We start from the raw sequence: 15,882 nt of genomic DNA on the forward strand, positions 1-15,882 counted from the left end.
GCTCCTATAAATGCAGGGCTAGGCCGGAGGGTGCTTGCCTCATCCTGGCCCCAGCCCTGTTCAGACTCCTCAGCAGCCCCCAGTGGGTCCATTTCCCCTGGTGTTTTGGACCCCATTCTGTGGCTTTTCTCCCACCTCTCAGCAGCTCCTGCTCAGGGTTCCCTCCTGTTCCTCCTCCGGTCATCCTGGGCCCCCTCTTTCGTGTGTACCCTCCGGGCAGCCTCTAGACCAATCACCTTGAATTAAGATATGCCAGAGCAGCCCAACCCTCTACCTTTCTCCTGGCTAAGACCCCAACATTCCACTAATTCCTAGCACTCTTCTCCAGGGCCCTGGGAATGCTGCGTTCACCTTGGTCAGCTCCTGCCCAGGCTCCCCAGTCCAGGTGGAGGCCCTACCCTTGGGTCCCCTTTCCTTCCCTGTAGCCAAACCCTGTCCTTGGGCTCCACCTCCTAAACTTCTCTCATCTAGCCCCCTGCTCCTCACCTCTACCATCCTGTCCCCTTTTTCCTGGCCACTGGCCACCACCTCCTCCCTGCTGCCACTCCTGCATGCTCATTCACAGCCCCTAGGGACCTTCCCCGCTTCTACATCTGCCTCTACCCCAGACTCTTTGTGACTCCCCATTAGCCTCGGGAGAGTCCCAGCCTCTCCCCCAGGGCCCCAACACCCCTGGTCCTTTACAGCTCCATACTCTGGGCTCTCTCTCACCTTAAGGCTTGCACACCTGCTTCCCCTTGGCTTCAAACTTGCTGGTCCCTTCTCTCTGCTTTGGAATACTGACTGGAGTTTAGTTTAGATGAGGTAGGCCTTCCCCCTCTTCTCTACTTCCATGGCCCCCGCCCTGCCCTCTATATAACCCTCACCCACTCAGTACCTATGTCCCTCCCCACATACTCTGCTTGACTTACCACTGTCAGTTCCCCCAATGCCTAGAACAGTCTTTGATACAGCCTAGACACTCAGTGGGTATTTGTGGCATGAATAGATAAGTTTATTAATAATTGCATGGATGGATTGTCATGTAGGTGGCTTTGGTGACCGGGTAGGGCTGAGGGAAGATACTACAGAAGCTGTAGCCAGTGTCTGCCCATGGCAGCAGGTGGCTGGAGGGAAAAGGCCATGTCATCTCCAGCAGGCTGGGTGCTGATTTTAATGGCCCGGCAGTGAGGTGCGTGCATGGCGGAGGCCTGCAGAAGAGGTAACGCCGAGAGGGCAGCCCTGCCCACCTCTAATTATTGCTTGAGTCTTTCTGGCAATGCCAGCTGCCTGCCCCAGAGAGCTCGGTCTCGTCCATCACAGTGTGAGCTCAGGGTGGGGCTGCTGCCACTGCCAGTGGGGAAGATGGGAGAGATTCCCAGGGGCCTTTGGGTCTTGGAGAGCAGAGGCAGCCTCAGGCTTGGACCGTGCTTAGCTCCTGTCCTTCCTGTCCCCAGCTGAAGGGTGTCCCTTGACTTGAGGGTCCCATCAAGAATCCTCCAGGGTGGCCAAGGAGCAAGCCAGCTGAAGTGGGGGGTCCACAGCACCCCCCCCAGGCAGGGAGCCTCAGATGGTTTGGTGTCTGCTGACGTGGAAGCCCTTGGGAAAATGGTGCTCTAGTGGCCGCCTGGGCAGGTGGGCAGCTCAGGCCCGGAAAGAGGCCTTGACCACACGGCCCTTCAGTGGCTGTGGTGGCCGGAAGTTGTTCACCATGTGGATCCTCTCATCATCCTCTGAGGTGAAAAGCAGGCTTCGGAACTTCTCCATCTTGAGAAGATGGAAGAGATACTCAGGGCAGAATGGGGGTGGTGTGGTCCTCTCTGATCCCAGACATATCATCTGGCCAATCAGCTCCACCTCTCCCTCCTCTTGCTCCTAGGTCTTGTCCCCACTCCTCCCCACTCGTTCTTTCTTTGGGATCCCGACCTCAAATATTTACCCACTAAAGGCCCTCTGAACCTGGACCCTGCCCCACCTAGCTCCAGTTCCAATTCCGTCTAGTTAAGACTTATCAACAACTGCAGGATTCAGATTCTTACACAGTAGGTAGGGGTGGTCCTAGGATCCAGGGACCTCCCCTCTCAGCCTGTGCTGAGGTCCTAATGACTTACAATCAAGTGAACTCCCAAAGTATCTAAATGTGAAAACAAAAACAAACAAAAAGAAAGCAAGAAAGAAAAAGGAGGTTGTGCAGGTGGTGGTGGGCAGCACCTGGCTGACTCATCCAGAAAGCAACCAAATCTTGATCTCAGGGTCATGAGTTCAAACCCCACGTTGGGCATTGAGCATACTTTTTTTTTTTTTTTTTTAAAGAATCTAAATGTCTATTAGTAAAAGGTGGCAGTGTTGATGGTGGGACCATAAGCTATAGCTTGTTGGTTGGGAGAGTCACTCTCCCTGGGATGGGCCCTGAATGCCGTATCATCCCATCTCACCTGGTTCTCTGGGAAAACTCACCTGCCTCTCGGAGATGCTGATAGGTTCCCGCAGCACGATCCAGGTGACACTCTCACTCAGTGGGGGCGTCGTCAGGGAGCCCGGGTAGGTCCAGTAGTGCCGGCTGGCAGGCAGGAGGCACTTGGGGTTGAAGCAGCTGAACTGGGCCTTTGTTCCCTGGGGCAGGGCAGGAATCAGCATAGACCTGCCACTCGACCAGACCAGCATCCTCCCCACTCTTTCCTGTCGGTGGGATTTAGGCTTCTCCTTGGCTCACTGATGCAAATGTGGGCCTAGGCCTGTGATACCAGAGGCCATCTCCTGGCCCGACCAGGGCCCTGTCCACCTGTTGGCCGGTATGTAAAAGCTGTGGTTCCTTAAGCTCACTAGTCTCCGTGTTCTGTCTCTGCTTTGTCCTTCAACTGCCCTTAGCTGCCTGTAGGATGGCCTCTGACCAATCCTACACCCAAATGGGTGGTAAGCTGGGCACTCCGTGAGGCCACTGACTCTGGTGAAGAGGAGTCATTCGCAGGGCCCTGCAGCTGCTAACCTGTAACCTTCAGCTCAGCGGGGGTTTGCTGTCAGGTTGGAGCAGTGCATGGGCCCACTCTCTGCTCCAGCCTCTTCCTCCCTCCCACCAGGCTGCTCCGGTCAGGGTTACGGACCCCCGGGCTCACCTTAAACCGAACCATGTACAGTGCATCTGTCAGCCGGTTCATGCTGGGGTGCTCGTTCCCTGTCTGTCAGAGAAAGGGTAGTGTGAGCCCAGTACCCACCACGTTTGGAATGAGGCCCAGCGCCAGGCTTCCCATACCCCTCTTGCCCCCAGTAACCACCCCTTACCTCCAAGAAGACACCGACCACAGCCAGGCCATCAGGTGCTGAGGCTGCCTCCCCAAAGGTGCTGTATTTCTTGGCGTTCCAGTGAACAAGGTGCAGCTGCGGGGGCAAGGCCAGTGCTTAGTGCCTCCGAGGGGGCCCTGGGAGCTCAGAGCCAGGTTTCCTTCACTCCCACTGGACTCCTGGCCCCTCTGCAAGTGGGGTAAGGCTGGGAGGACCCAGAAGAGCCCGCAGTGGAGCCCCCAGTGGTCACAGATAGCATCCACACTGCTCTGGGACCCACCTTTTCCTGAGCCCCCGGTGACCAAAGAGGAATCTGGCTGGGGCCCTGCCCTTAGTGAACCGTGAAATAGATAATGGCCCTCCGTGTGACACATCTGGAGGAGGCAGTGCCTGCAGCTGGGTCCAAAGAATGAGTAGGGGGTTATCAGATAGAACCCTCGGGAAAACTACCCCAGGTAGAGAGAATAGCATAGGCAAAAGCTTGGTGGTTTGAAGGAAGAGCTGGGTGTGGACAGGACATTCATCACATGCCGGTCAATATGGGGAGAGGTAAGGAAAAGATGAGGTCAGGCAAAGCCACTATGTGTGGGGCCTTAAATGCCAGGCTCAGTCCTAACAGGTTGTTAGCAAGCATGTGGTGGGACTGGACTTTTCTTCAGAAAACTCCTTCTGGACCCACAGAGCAGGCTATCAGTGGGCAGAGTTCAGGTGGAAGACCCCATGCCAGGGGCCGGAGGAAGGTGTCTCTCCGAAAACCCCTGGGTGCTCCTCCTCACCCTCTCCAGAGCCCCACAGCAGGCACCAATCAGGTCCCTGACTCTCCTGTCCTTCCCCAAACAGTAAAGGGATTCAGGTAGAGGGCCCTTACCTCGCTGGGGAATGACTTGCCATCTACGGTGTGTTCTGAGCCCACACTGTGCTTCTTGCCCCAGTGGAAATGGAACTGCTTGAGCCGGTATGGCCCATCCAAGGGCCCCCCAGTCACCACTGCAGGAAGAAGTGGGGTGTGTAGTCATTGATGTGAGAGATCCCATGTGGCCCAGCAGGTGGTGGTGCAAGGACCAGGCCAGTGTACAGGACACAGAGAAAGTTTTCATTTGGAAAATTCATTGGGCTAACTACGCTTGGGGCCATGCTCACCTAGTCCCCTAGGCCCTTAGCAGGGCCATGGTGGTTGCCTGAAGGTGGCAAAGGTAGTGATAGAATACGCCAGTCCACTTGGCCATCCTCCCCTTTCCCTCCCACTTCTGTATGGAAGCTGGGACCTTGTCTCCCAGGTCCCCATTACCACTGATAAGAGGACTCTCATGTCGGGATCCCTGACCAAGGGCTATATTGGAAGGATTCTTTTGTTCAGTCCTTCTGGAAGCCTTTTAGAAGTCATGAGGGACAGAACCCATTGTTATCTCTATCTCATAATGGAGAAAAATGGCACAGAAAGGGCAAGACATTTGGCCCAGGTCACACAGCAAGGCACTGAGCTAAGATATAAGCCTTTATCTCCCTCGTAAGTCCAGAGCCCAAGCCCCTACTCGCCAGATCACACTGTCTCCCTAGAACCTTGAGCTTTCTCAGGACCTGGTATTGTCTAGAGTGCAGCTCCTAAGGGTCCACACTCTGATGACCAGGCCCAGGCCATCTCCCATGGCCTCTTAGTAGGTCCCTACTTGTGCTGGTCTGGTGACTTTCTCACCCTGATACCTGGTGAGCTGGGGCCATACACAAGGCCTCCTGGGACTGATTGAATTTCCAGGTGAAAGGGATCTGGCCATTGAGGGAGCCCTGGGATCAGGTGACGGCCCTCGGCTCAGAGTTCCACCCTAAGGCCCCTCCAGGATGGGTGACCAGGGCAGGGCCTTGCCCCTTTGTGGGGCCTGTGAGGGGGAGGATGACGGAACAGTCCAAAGGCCCACCCTTGCTACCCGGCCTTATCTAAGAAGCAAGGTCTGTCCATAGCATTGCTGGAGGGTTGACAAAGAGAGCCTGGGAGGGTGGCCATGGCAGGGACCTGATCAAGCTGTCCCATCCTGGGGAGGCAGGATCAGTAGGGCCTGCAGGCTGAGCTTCCTGATAGGACCTGTGAGGGCCCACGACTCTGAGCATGCCCCACCTGGGATGCTACAGTGTGGTCTGTCAGGGAGTCAACTCCCCACCTAAGCCCTTGAGCATAGCACCTCTAGCCCTCTCCCAATGTCCTGACTATCGAACAAACTGTTACTCACTGTGCCCTCACCATGTATTCTGCACTCTGTTGCCATCAAGCCCCATAGTGTCCTTGAGAGGAACATATTATTACCCCTGTCGGACAGATGTATGGCTGAGGCTCGGAAAAGCAGATGTCATGCCCAAAGTCACACAGCCAGTGAGTGGCAGAGCCCCAGCAGTGTCACTCTCAAAGCCCACTCTCTTTCCGCTGACTCCCTGCCCCTTCGATCCTGGGTATCCTAGTAGGAGACGGAGCCAGGCCTCAAAGTAAGCCACTGGATCACTCCAGCTCCACCCACAAGATGCATGCCCCCTTGTACTCCCTCCCTGCCTCCCAACAACAGCCTTCACTAAGCTATTGAGGTCTGAATTGAACCCTCAGTGCCCTCTGAAGGCTGTTAGAAGGTATAGTCGTATGAAAACTGCTCCTTTAAAAACTGTCATTTAGGGTCATCAAGAGCACCATGTCCCTCCCCCAAGCTCTGGATGAGAGGCTTTATTAAAAACTCAGTACCAGGAAGTGTCTCTCTTCTGAGGGTCTGCTGGATTTCTTCCCATCTGCAACAAGAACTATAACTGGTCCTCTTTCCCTCTTTTCCTAGCCTACCAGGGAACTCAGTGCTAAGCAACTAAGATCACTCTTCTCTGGCTTCCCTCCTCTTCTCTGCTTTTTGATTTTCTTCTTGAAACTTAAGTTCCCTTGTGTGCTTTCATTGTGTGTGGGGGGGGAAAGGTGGATAGGGGCAGAGTACCAATTACTTCCTTACGCAAGAAACTCTAGCAGCTTCCCTCCTTGATTCACTCCACCCCTCATAGGCCTGTTCATAAGGATAAAATCTCTTCACTGAGGAGCATTTCTGAGGCTTCTGCCTAGGAATTTATTATGAAAGAACCTGAACTCTCAACCCAGGATAAACAGATGTCATAAGTTCTGCGGGCCTCTCTCTGGCCCAAGCTGATTGGAATCTTGAGGTTGTGGGTGGACTGGAGACAAGACCTTTGGAGTTGGACCAGGCTGATTTTGGCATGCCCCTGCTCATTGAGTCTCTGCTTACCCATCTTAGAGGTGGGTTCTTGAGAGGAATAAAAGAGCTGCCTAAGACTTTAGCAAGGGACCTGGCACACAGAACACTCCAGCTCCCTTCTCTCTCTGGGCTTGGCCAGATCACACAGGGAGGAGGGTTTGGCCTTGGGCCACACAGCAGGTCAGTGAGAGGGCCTGGACTGAAAACAAACCTAACCTAAAGCTGTAAATGGAAGAGAAGGAAGGGAATTCGTATTTCTTGAGCATCTGCTATATGCCAGCACTACAAACATCACTTCCATTTTTTATTTTTCCTCTCTATGACCCAGAGAGGAAAAGAGGGTCTTACTGCTCCCGTTGTATGTATAAGGAGATGGAGGCTCAGCCCAGGGCTTCACAGCTGGTGAGAGGTGGAGCCTCCCTACCCCACCACAGCATCCTGCCCTTCCTGAGCCTGCCCCACGCAGGGTGAGGACCCCAGTGGGAAGGGGGGCCAGCCTCTGGCAAGGGCCACTTACCAGTTCGGTCATCGCTGTCATTGAAGTCCACCTGGACAGAGTGGCCATTGTTGGCGATGCTGAGGGATATGCAGGCCTCATAGGAAAGCTCCAGTGGTTTCAGGCTGGGCGAGTACACAGCCTGGCTGGACACAATATTGATTGGTGATTGGCGGTCTCCCTGGGCAATGGGATACAGCTTGTGCCACTGTGAGGGGCCTGCAGGTGGGGAGAGGGCAAGGGCTCGGGCTGGCTTGGATCTCTGGGTTTGCAGGTGGAGGATGCCTGTGGGGGACAGTCTCTCCATACCCCTTCAGATGTCAGCCCCTGCTTTGGAGCTCCAGTCCCAGCTCTGCCATTTCCCTCTCTGCCTCCATTTCCTTTCTGCAAAATGGCCTCACTAAAACTCTGCCCCCAGAGGTGAGAGGAATTACCAGAGAGGTAATTCATGCAAGGGAGCACAAGATAGCCACAAGCCCGGGGGTGCGGCTCCAGGCAGTAACTCCTCCCCAACTCCCAAAACATGGTCCCAGAGGGCCCCAGGCCTCTGAAGTCCCTGACCTGGTCCTCCCAGGTATCTGGCCTCTTCCCACACCTTGAGCATGTTCTTGTTGGTGTTTGTGATAATAGTAACAAGAGCTAAAGTCAACCTAGCTGTGGCTCTGTGACATGTGCTTGCCTCTCACAACCACATTGTGAAGCAGAGATTAGCATGATCCCCATTTCATAGGTGAAAGAAACAAAGGCCATTCAGGCACGCGTGCGTGTGCACGTGCATGCACACGCACACACACACACACACACACACACAAACTTGGGTACGGGTATAAACATACAGCTTGTGCCTGGGCAGTCCCAGTTGCCCTCCTCTCACGTGTGCCTACAGATCTATAGAGATTTTCACGTGTGCACACATATGTGCACAGTGACCTGGGTTCGTCAGGCCCAGAGTGGCTGGACCCAGCAACATACATGTGTACATACACACCCACAGTCCTGCCAACTACACCTGACACACACATATGCGCCATCACACACAAACACCCCTGTTGCAAACCCAGGTCTGCAATAAAAGACTACAGCAAAACACACACTCGTGCAAGCACGTACACACACACACACACCTGCGTGCACACCCACGAGCGCCCACCACCTGCCTCCCAGAGGCTCCATCTGCAGCCGAGAGGCTCGGCATCTCCCCGGGGAACATCCTGAGATGCAACCTATTTTTAGAGCTATTGCCGGCTGGTGCTTCTCCCCGTTTTTGGCTTCTTAAGTTTTCCTCAGAAAACAGCAGCAGGTGCCGACAGAGCTGTGTCCCCAATGGATGACTCAGAATCGTGGCCCAGACCCACTGGGTTATTTTTGAAGTCCTGCGAGCATGCCGCATGCCCGCACCTCTATCCTCTGTCCTTCCCTCCCTCGTTGCCCCTAGACTGAATGGCCCAGGTCCGGCTGGGTGAGGGGCAGTGGCCTGAGCAGGCAGGCCCTTGGGGCAGGCCATATAGGATACTGTATGCTCAGAGCTGGTAGGCAGGACTAACAGTCAGGGGACTCCAATTCTGGAGGAAGCACCCAGAAGCTAGTTCGGAGCTGGTGCTGGAGGGAAGATGATCTTCTATGGGTACTGTCAACCTGCCCCTTCTCCGTCTCTCTCTCTCCAACTCTGCTGGTCTCTGTTGCCTTTTTGTGACTGTCTCTAGCTTTTTCACGCCCAGATCTGGGGATCTCCCCTCCAGAGTATGCTCCTGTGTCCCTGTGTTCCAGAGGGAGCCAGACACATCACAGCACCTCCCTAGCTCCCTCTGGCACACTGCCACTTCCTAACCCAAAGATTAGCCCAGGACCCCCACCCTCCCTCAAAGAGTAACTCCCGGAAAAGGGGAGATGAGGAGTGTTCTCTCACCAGCACTTCCCTGTCTCCCCACATCCACCTGCCCTGCCTGGGGTTTCCTTCTGGCAGCGTGGATCTTGGGTCTTCATTGTTCACCTGACGGAAAGGGGGGAGCCCTTACCCCACACCCCCACCCCAGCTTGGTAAAAAATAGCTCAAAAGGTAACTGACCTGCCCCAGAACACATTCAAGCCATCTGGCTCTCACCCCTGCCTCCTTCTCCCTTCCTCTGCATCCTAAGGAAACTGAGGCAGGATCTGGGAGCTATTCACCCAGACAGGAGGCTGATGTGGGCCACGCACTCCCACGCTTCACACCAGGACGTGCTCAGACACCCTCCTCGATGTAGACACCCAGACACACGCGTGCACCCCCAGTGCCCCCTTCCCTCACATACCTGCCGACGCGAAAGCTCGGACACTTCCGCGGGGAAACTCTCCCGGGGACACCGCGCCCTTGTCCAGCAGAGCCCGGCTCCCGGGAGGTCCCCGCACACACGCCGTGCGCGCTCCCCGCATAGACACCCGCGCACAGCGCTCGGCCCCGACCGCCCCCCCGCGGCCCAGGGCCACCTTCGCCCGCTGTGCCTGCCGCGGGTGAGTGAGTGTCGGGGCCCAGGTCCGGACGAGCACGGCAGTCGGGCTGCGCGGAGGAGGCGGCAAGACTCACGCTCACCCGCGGCGTGGCTCGCTGGCGGCGGGGCCGGCGGGGTCGCAGCGCGGACTTTGGGCCAGGAGCCGGGGAACAGGGGAGCCAGGGCTCGCGTCAGGCAGGTGGCCTGGGTTCTGGGGGCTGGACCAGAGGGGTGTCCCGGTCCGGTCCGGAGGGTGGAGGCTTGCGGATCCGGGAAATCCGACTGGGCTCGAGGGTAGGGGGTTAGATCCAGAAGGTCGGGGCTGGCGGGGTCTATACCTACCGTCGTTCTGGCCGTAGCCCCAGCCGTGGTGGCCGGTCATGCCGCTGCTGTCCCCGCAGCCGTGCACCTGCCTGCTCCGCTCAGTTCCGCTGGCTCCGGCTGCGGCTCCGGCCCCGCTCGCTACCTCCGAGCTGCCTCTTAAAGCTGCGGCGCGCGGGAGGAGCAGTTCCCGGGGGACCCGCCCCCCAACCCCCGGCAGGGCTAAAGAGGCCGGCGGTGCCCCGCCCCCGCCCACCCGCAGACCAGTTGAACCCCAGAGTTGAGTCCAGGTGAAGAGTCAAGGGACCAAAAGACCTCTCCATACTCCCCACGTCCCCTCCCCCACCCTGGCTGGGCTACTCTCCCCCTCTATTCACGTGTACAGGCTCTACTGTACTGAGCCGTGAACCGCCCTGGGTTCTCCACATCCCATCCCATGAGCCACAAATCCCATTACCCATTACCGGGGAACCTGGACTCTGGGCCCTGAGTCCTCCGGGATTGGAGAGTCCCCTCGAAACTGCAAAGTGCATTGACCATCAAGTGTCCAGAACTGGAGCTAGAAACTATATGGCAGGTGCTGGACCAAGCTTTGGATCCTTTGGGTCATCTAACTCTCTTAGCTACCCTAGACATTGTGTGGTACTCCAAGAGCCCACTTTCACAGAGACAGGGCTGAAGCCTTGAGAGGTATATGATCTGTGCAGTGTGCAAAGGATTCACGCCCAGGTGGTCTCACTCTAGACATTGTGCTCTTTACCACTTCTCTTTGGTGCTGGGGGCAGGGGTCCCATGGTTATGGGTCTAGGAGAGGGGACAGGACTGGCAATCCAAACCTCTGGCCCCAAAGGGGGAATAGGGAGGAAGTAGCATCCAGTGGGCATTGAGGACAGGTGGTCAAGAGCCAAGAACCAAGTCTGAGACCCTGCCTCCCACCCTCTTCTTCTCTCCATTGCTTCCTCCTTCCCTGCAGGACTACCTGCCCATCCCTCTCCAGCTTGCTGTTTGTCCTTCTTCTCCTTTTCTCTTCATGACCTTCGGCACACCTGCTGGGAACTCAGGCCCTCCACCCTGTACTCAACCTCCCTGCCTGCCTTGGCCCAACATTTTCCTACCGATAGGTCTTGGTCCTTGCTGTGCCCTCCTTGCTGGTGAGTCCTCTGTCTTCCACCCACTGGCTTCAGGCCACCCAATCTGATTCATGTTAGGACGTGGCCTTGTGCCAAGGATAGGCCTCATCTCTGACTAGGCTTCAGCAGGCAGTTTTGGGAAGACAAGTAGGTGGGTTGATGGAAGTATGGACAGAAGATCCCACTCAGGGATCTGTACCCGACAGGAGGTAGAGGGCCATTTGCCCTTGACCAGAGGAGACTTTTTCAGGCCCTGCTCTTCACTGACCTTGTGAAGGAATCTGCCATCTTGTCTGCCTGACTCCCCTACATCTCTGTGGTTATCTCAGTTTCCCTCTTCTCGGCCCCAAACCTCAGTTCCACAAGTTAGAGTTGCAGAGATTAATTGACAACTGGTTGGCTGGGTCAAGGTCAGTCAGTGACTTCACAGCCCTGCCTAGATCTCTTCTCTGACCCAGGAGCTGGAAGGCGTCCTTACTAGAAATAGGACCAGCAGGTGGGGGCAGGAGATTCCTGATTGAGATTCGGGACTATGGAGCTCCCGGAATCAGCATGTGACAGAATGCAACGTTGTCAAGGCCCCAGGTCTAAGCCAGAACTCTCATCCTCAGACCAAGAAGACAAAAGCTTGCTCAGTCCCTTCTCCTGGGGGGAGTTGCAACACTCTCAGGTCTGGGGAGGGGACCCAAATGTTTCTCCTTCACAGAGCTACTTCTTCCTTCAGAGTCACCCAGACGTAGTCCATATTTATTTGTAGTATTTAATTAAAAAGTTGGAATTATGCATATAATTTTGCAACCAATTTCATTTGCACAGTAACCCTAGATGGATTTTTGCCCCCTTTTTTTTTTCAAATGAGCAAAGTAAGCCTTCAGGAAATTGAGTTAGGGAACAGCAAGTGACATAGCAAAGATGAAAGTCCAGTGCTGCCCAGTCCCTCATTTAACATGTCTAAAAGCATGGAGAGGGGGAGGAAGTGGATTTTAAATTTGATTGTCACTTGCATATATGCAAGACTTTCCCTGGAAGGACTTAAGCTTGGGAGAGTATTTGCCTCCTGGAAGGAGACTGGGAGACAGGAAGGGTGGGGGAAGGTGCAGAATGGGGGTGGGAGGGACACCACTGCTTATTCCTTTGTACCTTCCAGAGGAAACGATTACCTCTTTAACAACCAAATACAAGTTTATCTAATTCTTTGCTTCCTGCACTCTGTCTTCAGCAATTTTCTCCGGGTTCTGGAGTGCTGGGCAGGTGAGAGGAGCCAGTGCGCTCTGCCCAGTTTTGCCCATTTCAGGTAAAGCCCTCTTTACCCCAGCAGTCCTTTCAGGTCAATCTGGGAAAGCTGATAACCCCATTCAGGTGCCTCCTGTCTCAGTTATGTGCTGTCTTTAAAAATAAATTGGTTTCGGGGCTGCCTGGGTGGCTCAGTGGGTTAAGCCTCTGCCTTCGGCTCAGGTCATGATCTCAGGGTCCTGGGATCGAGTCCCACATCGGGCTCTCTGCTAGGCAGGGAGCCTGCTTCCTCCTCTCTCTCTCTCTACTTGTGATCTCTCTCTCTGTCAAATAAATAAAATCTTAAAAAAAAAAAAAAAAAGAATTGGTTTCACTGCCCAGAAGTTTACTCTTTGGTCTCACTGGCATTAGTGGCTCCTAGATTTCACTGTTTATAAGGGAGGGGGAGCAGGGAGAGGGTGTGGGTGGTATGAGGGCCATGATGAATGGTTGGGGGAGGAGGGCAGGAGCAGCTTAAACAGCATAACTCATTCAAGTGACCTTGACCAGATCTCACTTCCTCTCTCAAAGGTACAATGTCTTTGCTCTACAAGGTGATGAAGGGATTGTCCCTGCCTGGCCTACTTCATGGGGATCCTGTGAGTATTGGTTGAGACAACAGATGTCCAATGCTGTTCCAACAAGCAGAGTCCTATGTACTGTATGTGACTTTGTTCCTGTATGTTATGCACAGGGCCTACAGGCCAGGCCAGAAGACTTGTGCCCTGGAGACTCTAAAAGCAAAATTATAGCTTTTCTTTTCTTTCTTTCTTTCTTTCTTTCTTTCTTTCTTTCTTTCTTTTTTTTTTTTGTAGTCCTTTGGTTTTATTTTCTGGGATTAAAAATAAAGTAAGGCATAAATGTTTTTACATGGTCTTCTTGAAGATACCCTTCCTTTAAAATAACTTATCAAATGGCTTTATTCATGTCTCTTGATTATCAGTATTCATCAATATTACTGTCAGCCTTGATTAACTGGTTAAAATTTCAGAGCAGAATAAAGAACTTTCATGAACATTTCTCCCAAATCCCTGAGAATCACAATCATCACAGATACAAATCTATATTTTAAGGTTTTATTTCTTTGACAGAGAGATAGAGAGCACAAGTAGGCAGAGCAGCAGGCAGAGGGAGAAGGAGAAGCAGGTTCTCTGCTGAGATGCTTAACCGACTGAGCTACCTAGGTGCCCCATCACAGATACATTTTATCCCTTCATCATAAATCTCTGGAAAGTATCCGAGTTCATTCATTGTTAACAAGGCAAGGAGCAGTGTCATAGAGGGTTAATCCATGTAAATTGGCTTCCACTTGTAAAGAAAGTTTCTGAAAATCACAATGTAAGTCAGGAAAAAACCACAGAAGGAGAAAGACATAGACCATTTTGCTGCAGTGGTGATCATGTGAAGCACGTAACCTTTGTCCTCAGGGTTCCAATGGAGTTTTTGTACAATATCTGTGCCAAAATTCCCACTGGACAGAAGTGATGAACAAGTCAGCAGGCTAAATGCACTTCCTCCACATAACTTCCTCCAGATAACCACCAGTCGTCTGATCCAGAAGACTTGTTTGCTGCCAATTTTGAGCTGCATTTGGTAGGAAAGGATGGTCTGAATGAACATGTGTAACGAGCCAATACCAAAGGTGAGCACAGCTCCACATACATGTACAAGAATAATGCTCTTGTCTGGAAGTTTGCCACAACAGAAAGTCCAAAACAGCTCTAAGCCAAGTACAAGAACCAGCCTTGATTAATTTGATGATATGACTCTCTTCAGGATTCAGGGCATGAACTTGCTTGTAATGAACATAAATGGTTGCAACGCACAAAACTGCGGCAGTATTTAACATTGCCCCAAACAAGCATTTTTCTGGAGCTACTGAACCAGTGTCACTGATATAAGGCAGAGCAGGGTCAGCATGGTGAAGTGTTATGGCCGTAATGTATGAAAATATGAAAGCAGTAGCTGTCCAAATTACTGGGGCAGAAGGGAGGAAACTGAGACCTTGTTGAAACTACCACATCTCAAATAGGTCTTTGTTGCTTGTTTGCTTGGTTTTATCTTCCTCACTAAACCTTAGCTTCTGGCAAGATCAGGAACCAACCGTTTTGTTTACCATCATATTTCTAGCTCCTGTTTTACAAGCTCATAAGGTACTGGTCTTCAAATCTGTACAAACCTGTACCTTTCTAAATCCCGAAATCTTCTGGGCTTTCTTTGAAGATCCATGAATCAGAACTGCAGTCACAATCCTTAAATTTCACAAATATTTGAAAGCCACTGTTAATAATATTAATTCCTTATACTGTCTCCTCTAAGTAGTGACTGCTTGCTTGGATGACCTTGCCAGGGTTGGCCGCCACATCCAAAGCCGGCCGGTGGGACTGAGAAAGGGTCAGCTTTTTGTATTAAAAATAAAAAAATTTCCGGGGCGCCTGGGGAGCACCCCAGAATAAAATAAATAAATAAGATAAAATCTTTTTTTTTTTTTTTAAGATTCTGTTTATTTATTTGACAGACAGACATCACAAGTAGGCAGAGAGGCAGGCAGAGAGAGGGGAGGAAAGCAGGCTTCCCACTGAGCAGAGAGCTGGATTCGGGGCTCGATCCCAGGACCCTGGGATCATGACCTGAGCCAAAGGCAGAGGCTTTAACCCACTGAGCCACCCAGGCACCTCATAAATAAAATCTTAAAACAAAAACAAAAACAAAAAAAATTTCCACTCCCAAGTATGTAGGTATGTGTGCACAAACAGTGGGATAGGATGAGCCCTGACATGGCCTCCAGCATACCTGGCTGTGGGACCTGGGGTGGGTTACTTCACCTCTCTGAACCTGTCTTCTCATCTATAAAATGGGAACAGAGAGTCTAGAAGGCTAATAGGATGGTCAGGTAACACGATGTCTATGAGACTCCTGGTGTCAAGGATGTACTCCTCAGACCCTAGAACATCTATTCTTTCCCCCTTTTCCTTAACTTGTTGGACACATTTAGGACCCCAAACATTCCTTTTGCAATTACAATAGTGACACCTATTCATTGTAGAAAACTTGGAAGAATCAGAAAAACACAGAGAAAAAAATTAAAGCCACTGGCCATATGATTACCCAAGAGCCAAAAGTGTTAACATTTCAGTGGCCATCTGCCAGGCTTTTTAGATATGTATTAGTATTTCTGAAAAAACAATCAGAGTCACACGTATAGCTTTGTGACGGGTTTTTTCACCCAATGCCCTATGGTAAGCATTTCCCTGCTCAGCCAGCCTTGGAGAACTTTACACTTAATAATTGCACAATGCTCTAATGTATAGATAATAACCAGTTTTCACTATTGTAAATAGCACTACAGTGAACATTCTTATTTATACATCTGTGCGGGTATGTCTGATGATTTCCTTGGGACAAACTGCTGAATGCCAAATCCGATGATACACATATTGCCAGTAAGGCATTTGAAAATGAGCAAGTATGGTAGAAGTAGTTTGCAAAATTTATTCTTTCATTCAGTACACGTTTATTGAAGCCTTACTGGTGCCACATTCTGAGCCAGGCTTGGGTGATAAAACTGTGAACATTACAGAGCCACACCTGCCTCAGGGGAGGGGTGAGCGAGAAAGACAAGAAATTGGCCAAAGAGCACCAGAATGAGAAGGGCAAAGATAGGCAAGGACAAGGAGGGAGAGATAGTGGTGGACGCCAGGGAGAGT

At 52.4% G+C, this 15,882-nt stretch overlaps 1 protein-coding gene and 1 pseudogene across 3 annotated transcripts; both read right to left on the reverse strand.

Annotated features, from left to right (window-relative positions):
• Window positions 1-972: 972 nt before the first annotated feature.
• On the reverse strand, window positions 973-9,962 carry CA7 (carbonic anhydrase 7). 3 transcript variants are annotated; one of them, XM_032854281.1, is made up of 7 exons: window positions 9,795-9,962; window positions 7,006-7,203; window positions 4,127-4,245; window positions 3,259-3,354; window positions 3,093-3,155; window positions 2,437-2,592; window positions 973-1,746 (listed from the first exon to the last, which is right to left on the reverse strand). In XM_032854281.1, exons 1-7 carry the CDS (start codon window positions 9,832-9,834, stop codon window positions 1,624-1,626), a joined length of 795 nt encoding a protein of 264 aa, XP_032710172.1. In that variant the 5' UTR covers window positions 9,835-9,962; the 3' UTR covers window positions 973-1,623. The 3 variants fall into 3 exon arrangements, with proteins under 3 accessions (XP_032710172.1, XP_032710173.1, XP_032710174.1); XM_032854282.1 differs by lacking the exon at window positions 9,795-9,962 and adding an exon at window positions 8,891-9,226 and having other exon boundaries at window positions 7,006-7,130; XM_032854283.1 differs by lacking the exon at window positions 9,795-9,962 and adding an exon at window positions 8,891-8,952 and having other exon boundaries at window positions 7,006-7,126.
• Window positions 9,963-13,391: 3,429 nt separating this feature from the next.
• On the reverse strand, window positions 13,392-14,213 carry LOC116865792 (annotated as a pseudogene).
• Window positions 14,214-15,882: the final 1,669 nt, after the last annotated feature.

The sequence above is a fragment of the Lontra canadensis genome, unplaced genomic scaffold, assembly GCF_010015895.1.
Source record: "Lontra canadensis isolate GAN:19392208 unplaced genomic scaffold, GSC_riverotter_1.0 scaffold8, whole genome shotgun sequence".
In the NCBI taxonomy this organism is placed as follows: Eukaryota; Metazoa; Chordata; class Mammalia; order Carnivora; family Mustelidae; genus Lontra; species Lontra canadensis.

Bases quoted from the DNA above. Each gene is read 5' to 3' on its own strand.
- CA7 (XM_032854281.1), bottom strand. From the start codon at position 9,834: ATGACCGGCCACCACGGCTGGGGCTACGGCCAGAACGACG. The intron at 4,246-7,005 runs GTAAGTGGCCCT...TTCTTCCTGCAG, and splicing joins TGACAGCGATGACCGAACTG to TGGTGACTGGGGGGCCCTTG. The intron at 3,156-3,258 runs GTAAGGGGTGGT...TTTCTCTGACAG, and splicing joins TGGTCGGTGTCTTCTTGGAG to ACAGGGAACGAGCACCCCAG.